Genomic DNA, 10,999 nt, shown 5'->3' with positions numbered 1-10,999 from the left:
CTTTTGTGTTCATGTTTTTTGTTGTTATTGTCTATTTAAAAGGTTCTATGAAGCATCATCTTACATCCTCCTGAGATCTAAACAATGGAACCAAAGTACAGCCCTGGATTTGATATTTGCTCTGAAATTTTTTCTTTTCTTTGTTTTTTAATTGAGGTCATATTGGCTTATAACATTGTGTCAATTTCAGGTGTACCTTATTGTATTTCAATTTCTGTGTAGACTGCATTATGTTCACCACCAATAGTCTAGTTTTTATGTTACCATATATATGTAATTTGCATTCATTTTTAAAATCCCTATTTTTGGAAGATGACCAGGCTCTTCTTCACTACAAAATATATGTGATTCCGTTGAGCTCTGGGCAGCTTAGCACTGGAAGCTGAGTACAACTTCCAGGTCCCGTCCACTCAGGCCACAGGTCCAGGGGGAATCAGAGGACGTGCTCTCCCACCCACAAAAGTTTCCTGTGAAATTTCAAGTTCAGTGTGTTAGGCTGTCTTGTCATGTTGGTAAACAAACAAACTGCTCCTCTGTGAACCACTAAGAGTTGCATTTCTTAGATCAGGGGAAGCAGCTTGATAAATCTCTTGGAGTTTTCATGACCTAGAGTTGAGCATGTCACTATATACAAATTAACCAAGTATCCAAACTCTGCTACTCTTTCTAACTATCCCATTCTGTGGCTAGTATGAACAGGAGCATGGGGAATATTAACAATTCCATGCTGCCTACCCAAAGGCGCCGCCTGTGTCTGGAACCCCCTGTGATGTAGGTAAGTCAGAATAGCAAGGCTGGATAACTCAGACCTGAATGATTATCAAGGCCACTCTTCATTTTAGAGATGAGGAAGTTGAAGTTAAGAAAGGAGAACTGGTCTGCTCAAGGTCACTTGGTGTGTCTGTGGCACACTCAGGTTTTCCGTCCCTGGTCCAGTGCTCTGTCTGACATCCTGCAGCAGCTAACCTGGTTCAAGCCCTGTGTAAGGTCCCAGAGAACAGGAATGTGGGATGTAGAGTTTGCTAGTATCCATAACTCCTTGAAACTTGCCCACATTTGGGAATGAAAGGCTTTTTAGCATGATGAAACCCTTATAAGACTTCCCCCTCCCAATCTGTCTCTTCTGAGGCAACAGTTACCACTTCTTCAGCACTGACTATTTGTCAGCAGAGTTCTAAGCACTTTACTCATTTACACCTCACCCACAACCGAGTGATAGCTACCATTAGCGCAGTCCCCATTTTACAGATGAGAAAACCGAGGCACTCTAAGGCTACATAATTTGCCCAAGGTCACACTGGTAATTAGTGGAGCTGGGACTCAAATCCGGGCAGTCTAGATCGAGAGGCCATGCTCTGGGCTCTATTATATCCTGGAAGCAGCAGCCTGTTCAAGAAAGGGGAATGAAGATGCCTGTACTAGCCAATTGACATTTTTTTCTGATTGACGTTTTTGCTACAACTTCACCCTTCAAAGACTCTTGTTCTTCTAGTCGTCTCTCTACATGTGCCTTCCTCCCTGCAGGAACTTCTTAGCAGACCCAATATGTGTGTCACCTACCCCACCTCACTCTCTGGGCCGCTGTCTCTGATCCTCCTGCTCCATCAACACATAGCCTCACTACCCATTTGCCTTTCAAAGGATAACCAGTTGTCCAGTTTATAAACTCCAATTTGACTTTAATTTAATAAATTAAATTCCAAGCCATCACACAGCAATGGACATCATCATCTCCCACATACAGAGGTGCAGCCCTGCTCTTGCTCCATCATCACACAGTCTTTAAATAAAGCCCCTAAAGCCATTTTTTTCTGGGGAAGGCTTCCCACCAGGCTCCTGGCTCCCTCCTTCCAACAGAGCCACTGCTCACAGAGAAGGCATCAAGTACAAAAACGGTAATAAAGGGGGAGGGAGGGATGAGGAGCAGAAGGGGAGGCAGGGTGGTGGGGAGTACCTGCCCCCCATCCCGGGCACCGGCCCGGCTTTCTATAAGCTGCCAGTGTTCTCAGAGGCAGACATTGGTGCTGGTCGGAGTGGGGACCTGAGGGAGGTGTGGGAGCCCCATCCCAAAGGGCATTGCCTACCCTTCTGGGACAGGAAAGAAGGGTCACCTGGGAGAGATGCCCTCTATCATCTGTTCACTGAGGATCCTGAACCACACATATAAATAGAAAAGAGAATAAATAAGGAAGGAAGGATCAGCTGAGGAGCTGAGCACCCTGGGACTCCACTGAGGGGCCAGAGTCAACAGCAGGCAAACAGTTCTGAGGAATGCCCACACATGCCAGGACAGAGCCCTCCTCTTACTCCCAGCCACCCACTCCCTCTTCTATGTCCTCAGCTCTCACAAGCTTCCCTTTGCAAGAACCCTTCCAACTGGCCCCACAGCCCAGAGTGGACAGGGCTTCCTGGAACCCAGAGGGCTTCCCCGGCCCAGGCTGCTGGGAATCCAGGAAGGGGAATGGAAGGGGATGTGGGGAAGGGGCTGAGAGTACTCCTGCCCTCTCCTAGCTCAGGAGGTGAGGAGGGCCCTCAGAGCTGGGGGCTGGGGTTGCCATTGGCCTTGGGTTTGGATTTGAAGGAAAAGCGCTTGATGAGGCGGCGAGAAAAACTGCCAGCCTTCTTTCGGACACTAGGTGTGGCTGTCGCGTTGGAGAGGTCATCGTGTGATTGGCTCAGACCAGCTTCCTTCTGTCGAGGCCTCCGGCGGAAGATGAGCTTGGTGCCGCTGCGCAGGAAACTCACTGTGGGGGAAGAGGGGAGGCTGAGACAGAGAGAGGGGCACAATGGGGGTGGGGTGAGGTGGGGTGCAGAGAAAGGACCAAGCATGGAGGGGTCGAAGATGTAGAACAGAACCAGTCCCTTGGCCTAGAAATCAGCCTTCCTTAGGAAAAAAAGTAGAGACAAAACACGCCCTTTATCCTTCCTGAGAATAAGATGGTAGGGCTCATGGGACTGTGTGCACCCCTGCCTACTGGCCCTGAGGAGGAACGTCATGGGGCCGGCTGCTCTGTGAGGACAGACTTAACGACTGGGCCTCTTTACTATGGAAACATAAAGGCTGAGCAAAGGCTTTTCCTAGAAGCTTATGAAATCGTGAAGGAACAAGGTGGGTTGACACTGACTTGTTTACCAAATTCCAGGATGTGAGCAGGAAGCTGTGTGTCTGGAAAACTTCAAAGAGGTGAATTCAGGACCATCATACTGAGGAAGGTGCTTACACAGCAGGCTTGGGACTTAGGAGTCTCATTATCTCAAGAAGTGATGCAAGCTTAAATCATAAATAGTTAAATACATTCGTGGTTGACAGACTCATTGGCAGAGGGATGAAGATGTCTGGGAGCAAGCCCCACATCCTTAGAAGTTAGAAGCACCACAGCTATCCACGGATTGTGTCACTGCCAGAGGGACACTCCTAGGGTTGGCCCAGGGTAGAATTTCTTATACTCACTGGGGAGAGAGTATAGAATGAAAGGGAAGAAAAAAAAAAAAAAAGAATGAGGGAAGGAAGATATGTGCTTAGACTCAGGAAGAAAGAAAAATGGATGAAAGGGGAAATACTTTGGCATCCCTTCCTATCACTCAAGCCTGTCAGATCCAGGCCAGGCCCCAAGGCATCAAGTTCCCCTTCTACTCTAGTTTGGCTGAACCAGGCTGGGAACTCTAGTGATCCCTAGGGGAGGAAGGAGAAGGCAAACTGGCTGGAGGCTCCCATGTCCCTCAGTATCCGGTTGGACCCAGGTCATGATACTGGGTATAAAAGAAGAGGGGGGGCTGCCAGTATCTCCTCACCTTTATGATCCTTGAGGCTGCGGGTCTCCAGGGCACCAGTGGACCCTGTTTCTGACTCAACATCATCCACCGATGGCCTCTCAGAAATGTCCGAACGTGTTGTCTCATCCGCTTCCTGGACACTCGTGGGACTGGAGAGGGCATCTAGGGGCCCTGGGGACATGGCTGGTGGGTCTGAGGGAGGCGAAGAGGGACCTCCGCTGGTCCCTGCATCATCCTGCATTGAGGCTTCCAGGGATGCCGCATAGCCCAGGGACAGTGCCAACTCGTCCTGAGCAATGGGCACCTGGCAAGAGGGACAAGTTTTAATGGGCAGGAGTGACCCATTAGGGCTTTCTCCCTATCCCAGCTCTTCTCCCCAGAGCCCCGTTACCTTGGAAACACCAGAGATGATGAGAGTGCTACGCTTGGTGGGTGTCTTCTTGGCTGCCCGCCCGCTGGGCTCAGTGAGCTGGCGAATTGCTGTCTCTGCCACAGGGTCCAAGCCGTTGGAAAGGTGGCTCTCCCCTGCTGGAGGTACAGAGGACAGATAACCTGTCTCTTCCCTGGCTCCTTCCTGGACTTGAACTGTGCCCCATCCAAAGCGGTTTTTGACCCTGGGGCCCCGGTGCCAACCAACACTCACACTTCCCAATTCCCCACTCACGGCTGCTGCTGTGGGAGGTACTGCTGGGGCCACCACTCTCACTCAGCACAGTTGTTGTCTTCTCAGTCACCTCCACCTTGGACGGGGAGCGGGAGGGGGAGTCTGGTGGGTGGGGGAGGGTCAGTGAGCTGCGAGGTGCTTTAGAGTGGCCCCCACCCCCTACTGTCTTTGTTGAGACTTTGGTTGACTCAGAGGGCAGGGGTGACTAAGGGATGATTAATCACAGGGGTAATTAAGAAGATGCCATAGGGACAAAAGGACACCACAGGAACCAAAATGCCACGAGGCCCACTGAGGGTGTGGAGAGATGCCATGAAAATATCGTGAGTATACGGAGATGCACAGGGGTCCATTGGAGGTAGGGGGACTTCCAAAGGACCCCTAGAGATGGGAGAAATGTCATGGAGGGCCCCTGGGAGTGGGAGAAATACACAGAGGCCTTTGGGTTTGTTAGAGGATCCCCCAGGGGGCTGGAATGTTGAGGGTAGAGGAAGGGACAATTAGGCAGTTGGGGCTAGAGGGGGAAGGGAAGAGATCTGTGAAAAGACAAGGGGGATCTTGGGGAGCTGGAAGAGCAGGAGTCCTGTATGAGGGGCTGGCAGATCCAGGATTGAAGGGGGAGAGGACAGCTGGGAAATGGAGGGATGTAAGGGAAAGTTTGACGGAAACAAGGATAATGAGGAAGATGTGGTCGGAGAATAGGGGGAGCTGGAAGCAGGGCTTCCCCTGCCCTTTCCCTGTCCTGCCACGGATCTGCAGTCCGGGGCCCCTGGCTAGAGCTGGGCTCCTCCTCTTTACCTAATTTGCCGTCTACACGGGGCCGGGACTGGACAGTGGTAACCGTGGTGACAATGGTGCCATCGGGCATGATGGTCCGGTCCAGCTCAATCTTCTTGGTGGGCGTGATGCTGGGGCGTGGAGTGGAGGGGGTGGAAGTGCCCAGGTTCCGGGGGGAGCCCTCCTCATACTGAAGCTGCCGAGGGGTGGAAGAGCAAAGAGGCAGGGCCTCAAAGACTGCCCTTCCCCTGTGTGCCCCCACCTTCTCCCAAGGGTCAGCTTCTCACCTCCACTGCCATGGTGGCTGCCGGTCCCAGGGCTTTCCCTGGCCCAGGAATGAGTGGGCACACCTGTCTTCTGGATAGTGGTCTGGAAGGGGAGCCCACAGACAGTGTGGCCTGGCCCAAGAGTTCAGCTGGGGAAGGGGGTGGCACAGTGAGCTGGGCCCATGACCAGGCCCCACTCAGCACCCACCCAGAGGGACCCCTCCCTGCCCCATACTCACTGTCTCCACAGCTGCTGCTCCTCAGCACTTTGAGGGTCAGTTCCCGGCTCTGGGGACCCAGATCCCTGTGGCCAAGAGGAGATGGGGCAGGGAGGGGGAAGATTAGCAAACTGAATCCACGTTTGAGTTGATCACAGACCAGAGGCAGAGGGAGCTGCACATAAATAAGATGGGACAAGTGCCCCAATCAGATTAATTCCTGCCTCCAAATACTCTCTTCTCAAGAGAATGGGACAAGGCTCGAGTGGAGACCGTACTCCTCAGCTGGGCCTTCAAGGCCTCCCTGGTCCTGCCCCATCCTGCCTTCCTAGTCTCTCCATGTCCAAACACCCTCTTTCTTTTGCTCAAGCTGCTCCTTCTGCCAAGAATACTTTTCTCTCACACTCTGTTGAAATCCTGCTCTTGCTCTAAGATGTAGTTTAAATGCCACCTCCTCCATGAAGCCTACTCTGATCCTTATGTGGGATCACATAAGCGCTTCGTGTAAACCTCGACTGGAACACTTATACCATCTTCTTTATGTACATCTGTCTCTGCCTCAAGCCTGCAATCAACTCAGCAGTAGGATGTGGGGGTGTATCTTGGCCAGGTCTGTATCCCCAGGACCTAGGCTGGGCCTGGCATACAATAGGGGCTCACACCAAGGTTTACTGAAAACAGAGCTGATTCATGCCAGGGCTATGCTGGAAGGGTTTGAGCCTCAGTGTGTCCATGGGAGCAGGGGTGGGGGTGGGGGAGTCACTCCTTACAGTGCCAGGTCCTCGGTCCACTCCACCTCTGGGCCAGCCCTCATGGGCTTGGTCCACTTCTGTTGCATGGGGTTGTTGAGTTCAGCTACACAACACAGTTCCCCACTGCCTGTAAGACCAGAAATTAGAGGATGCTCAGATCAAAGATGGGAAGCCACTAAGGAATAGAGAGGCCATCCCCTAGCCACTTCTAGCTCTCACCTTCCAACTCACTCCCCAGGTGAGATGCTCGAAGCTGCCGTAGGAATAACCTGGTAGGTCTGGGGATGGCTGGCTGGGCCTGGGGCAACATGGGTGGCTTCTCACTCGGTACCTAAGAGCAGAAGGAGGTAAAAAGAGCAAGAATCCCAACATAGTACCCTGGGGACAGTATGCATGCAAACTATTTGCTTTGAGTGCCTACTCACCAGGCCTCCAGGGGCAGAGCAAGCCCTGAGGTTGACCATCATGGCTGGCTGGGTGCTGACTATGGCATCCTCGATCAGTTCTTCAATAGTGGAGAGCTCTACTTCCTCCTCACCTCTCTGCAGGGAGGAGAAGAGGAGAACAAAGAGGTGGGGCCTCCAGCTCTGCCTCCCTCTCCTTGCTGTGCTTCTTCCCCGCCAGCCCTACCCCCTTACCTCCCTGGCCTGCAGCTTGGGAAGCACCGTCAGGCTGAGATCTGGGCGATCAGTGAAGGCCCAGGATACAAGCAGTCCCCCACCAGGGATTTCCTCCAGGTTGACTTCCAACTAGGGACAAGGGACAAAGGGATTGGCTTGACTTGCCCCACTCCTCCAACTACTCCCAACTCCCCAGGACCCTTCCTTCCCAAATTCCATCCTAGACAGGAACCAAACTGAAAAGGCTGAGGTAATCGAACCACCCCCTGCCCAACTCAGTTTCCCACATCCCCCTCCACCTGTGTTGGTGGCAGTGTCAGAGTGACGTGGTAGGTCTCCATGGAGACGGCAGCGGGGGACTGCTGGGTCACAGAGACTGGGAACATCACCTCTTCAGCAGAGAGCTGGCAATGCAGCACCTGAGACAGGCGAGGGAAGGAGGGTCAGGCACGGAGGAAGGGAGCTCAACCCTGCTTTGCCCTGCCCTAAATGGGTCAGCAGACCCCTCCCCACTTCAGTTGTCCTTGGGATCACCTTTTTGAGGTCACAAACCCATAAAAGAATCAGATGCAAGCCAAAGACTCCTCTCTCCAGAAAATATAGATCTACACACATGTACCACATTTTGCATGTAACTTCAGTGGGATTCTCAGACCTCCTAAAGCTAATCCTTGGATCCCTAAGGCATGCACGGACTTCAGGTTAAGAACCCTTGGACTAAAGGGAACTCTTGGGACCAGCCCTCCTTAGGCCCTAAAGAAGGCAGTGCCCAGCAGACCCTTACCATGGTGCGCTCTGATTGGTCTACGCAGGTCACGTGACTAATGCTGGCTCCCGGTGGGAGTTGGGGCACCTCTTCAAATGCGATTTGGATGGAGCTCTGAGGGAGTAATGTGGGCATAGGATCAGGTCTCTGGAGCCACCCCCCACAGATCTGGCCTGCTCAGTTGCTAGCTGGGCCCTGGCAGTGTGGAGGCCTCAGCTGCAGGCTGGCTTCTGGTCCCTCCTTAGCTCAGGGCTTTATGACAGGAAGTGCACCCCTCCAACCCTGCCTCTCCAGGGGCCTGCAGCTGCTAGGGAGAACTGGGGAGCTAGACCACCTCAGAGACCAGATCACCTTGAGCTGAAGACCCTAGATTCCTCCTGGAATACCTGGAGCCTCCCTCTTCTCCCTCCACCTTCCTCTTCATCCCCCATTCTACCCCCAAAGAAACGTGTGCATAGAAAACAATAATAAAGGTGTTGGTTGCCACCCATATATAATAGCTGGGCAGAAAGAGACATGGCTGAGCTAAGGGTGAAAGCAATAGGGCCACTTATTCAAGACAAGAGCTGGAGAAACGAGGCTAAGCCTTCTTCCAGATAAATAGGATGTGGAGGCGCAAGAATATGACTCTATCCATATTCTTGGAGATGAAAACTAGCTCAGCAAGGCCTTGGGGAACTTTACCAGAGGGACTGGGAAGAAAAGCAAGCTCAGAGGGCTCAGAGGGGCCCGGCTAATTCCTCAGGGCAGACAGCAGGGTGGTATTAGGGAGCAGAAAGCCGCTTAGCTTAGGTCTTGAAAGAGCTTCCTAATTCTTCCACAGCAGTGGAAGCAACCTACTGCAGCCCCATCTGGAGATCAGGATGGGAAGAAGAATTGAAGAAGAGGCACAGACTGAGCTGGCAGCTCTTCCTTGGGTCTTGGGATGGGAGGAAACAAATCCGCAATGTTCATTTGCCTGGCAAACCAGGAGAAGCCAAATTTTCTGTTCCTATAGCTGTCTCATTCCAAGGCCAGGCCCAGGGAGATGGGGAGATGGATGCTTGGAACCCCAGTCTCCCCACCCCCTGCAAGGGAGGCCAATGTCCGGCTGAGTCAGCTGTCCTGGGGAGTTGCTCCTGACCCAGGGACAAGGTACAGGAAGAGCTGGGTGGAGGGGTGAGTTGAAGGTATAGACTGACATATGCCATCTGGCTTTCTGCTGGGCAGAGGAGACAGAGCAACTTCTTGTGTGGCCACTTCTGTTTCCAGGCATCTGGAGAGCTAGTAAAGTAAAGCCCCCAGACTAGTGGTGGCTGGAAATGAAGAACTCTCTAAGCAAGGGGCTGATGGACTGGGAAGGCAAGGAGAGATCACTGGGCCAAGATGAGGAGGGCTCCGCGAGAGGGAAGCCTCTACCTCCCACCCCACCTCAATCTTATGACCACGCTTCCTGCCCCACTTCCTGGGAGGCCAGATGCCCATGGTGCAACGGGAGGAAGTAGGCTGGGCTGGTTTGTGACTGACCCTCAAGGGGCAGCTCCAGGCTCATCTACTGGGAAGGGCTTAGATTGTCAATCTGTTTTCCACCTGAACACCCTTCCTCAACACATACACTGTAGGTCAGCATGCAGAAGGATGTCTTAGTTGTAGCAGTGAAATTACAGAGGGGTGGGAGGTGGGGGGTAATTCAGGCTCCTTGGGGATCTGCCTGATCACACCAAGGATTTGGGGCATGAAAGGCTAGCTGGGTGTGGTGGCATGAGGACCAGGCAATTTCCTTCTGCAGGTGCACCTGTCTCTCTTCTAACCCCCCCACCCACCAACACAACCAGCACCCAGGCTAGACGGAAGTGCCCTCAGGCACAGGGATTAGCGTTGCTATGAGAACAGCAACTTGTGCATGGGTTTGGAGCCAAAGAGTACCCTGACCACAAGAATAGAGGATTTGGGACATAGCGGGATTTCTGCAACCTCTAGCCTCACCTGCACCCTTTTCTCTGATCCCGTAGGGGAAGAGAAGCCATGGGGGTTCCCCAGTTGATCCCCACCCCCATCCGGCTTCCTGGCATGAGCAGTCCCTCCCCTGAAAGCAAAGGCTGAGTGAGCGGACCACGTAGGTGCTCCTGTCCAACTCACCCCGTCCCTGCAGGCCTGCTCGTTCAGCGCTCGCACCCAAGCCCGCTGCCAGTTCTCCCGGAAAGACTTGAAGGCGAAGAGCGACGCCAGGAGGCCCCGGATACCTGGCTCCTCAGCGGCGCCGGCCCGAGTCGCCCGCAGCCGCAGCAACGAGCGCCATACGCCCAGCTCCCGCAGGGAGCCCGCGGGCTCGGCAGCTAAGGCGGGTCCCCGGCCCCGGCCCCGGCGGGCCCGCGCCAGCCACAAGCCCCGGGCATACTGCAGCAGCCAGCCGAACACCGTGAGCAGCGAGGCGGCGAAGAGGATCAGCAGGGCCGCCCAGCCCACGTCCCGCTGCCCCCAGCCCGGATCCATGCTCCGTGCGGGCTCCGGTCCCGGTCCCGGCTCAGGCTCAGCCGCTGCCCCGGGGGAGCATGGCCCGGGCGGGCCGCGGGGCGGGGGCGGGCTCCCCCGGGGCTGGGCGCGCGGGCTCGGGGGCTCTCCGGGGCTGGGTGCCCGGGACTAGTGGGTGCCACAGATCGATGAGAGGAGGTCCTGGGGGGTCTTGACGCTGGGGTCCCTCTCTCTGTGGTCCCGGTCCCTCCTCTGTAGGTCCGGCAGTCCGACCTGGGCTAGTCGTCGGCCAGCGCCCGACTCCTCCCACGGCGCGGGCCCCGCCGGACCCGGGCGGGGACTCGTCTGCAGAGACGCGGGGGCTCCGGGCCGGCACCGGCTCCGGGAGGGTTGCGTGCGCAGAGCTGACACTGACAACACGGCCGGCGCCCCGCCCCCACCCGCCCTTAAAGGAGCCGCACCCGCGCCGGGCGGGGCTTGGTGAGCCCGGCGCTCAGGCGCTGGAGGAGGGCGGGAGGACTAGCCAGGACGGGAGGAGGTTCCGGGGTTGAAAACAGGAGGGATCTTTGACCGCCCCGCCCCATCCTGGAATCGGGGTACTCCTCCTCCCCTGAGCTCGAGCTCTCGGCAAGAGTAGGCAAAGATAACTTCACTTACCTGAGATGCCGCCTCTGCTTTCCCCCACGCTCCTTAGATTTCTATAGTTTAGAC

General features: G+C 54.7%; 1 protein-coding gene across 3 annotated transcripts; it reads right to left on the bottom strand.

The window, feature by feature from the left end:
* Window positions 1–1,658: 1,658 nt before the first annotated feature.
* On the bottom strand, window positions 1,659–10,665 carry C2CD2L (C2CD2 like). Of its 3 annotated transcripts, none has more exons than XM_008513403.2 (14): window positions 9,956–10,665; window positions 7,856–7,951; window positions 7,371–7,490; window positions 7,090–7,200; window positions 6,877–6,993; window positions 6,671–6,782; window positions 6,470–6,578; window positions 5,721–5,785; window positions 5,503–5,630; window positions 5,237–5,411; window positions 4,439–4,540; window positions 4,166–4,299; window positions 3,793–4,078; window positions 1,659–2,744 (listed from the first exon to the last, which is right to left on the bottom strand). In XM_008513403.2, exons 1-14 carry the CDS (start codon window positions 10,307–10,309, stop codon window positions 2,533–2,535), a joined length of 2,121 nt encoding a protein of 706 aa, XP_008511625.2. In that variant the 5' UTR covers window positions 10,310–10,665; the 3' UTR covers window positions 1,659–2,532. The 3 variants fall into 3 exon arrangements, with proteins under 3 accessions (XP_008511625.2, XP_070479367.1, XP_070479369.1); XM_070623266.1 differs by having other exon boundaries at window positions 4,166–4,302; window positions 9,956–10,457; XM_070623268.1 differs by lacking the exon at window positions 4,439–4,540 and having other exon boundaries at window positions 4,166–4,302; window positions 9,956–10,457.
* Window positions 10,666–10,999: the final 334 nt, after the last annotated feature.

This window comes from Equus przewalskii, chromosome 6, assembly GCF_037783145.1.
Source record: "Equus przewalskii isolate Varuska chromosome 6, EquPr2, whole genome shotgun sequence".
NCBI lineage: Eukaryota > Metazoa > Chordata > Mammalia > Perissodactyla > Equidae > Equus > Equus przewalskii.
Note: the sequence above shows the minus strand (reverse complement) of the source record. Positions and strands in the feature narration are given on the sequence as shown.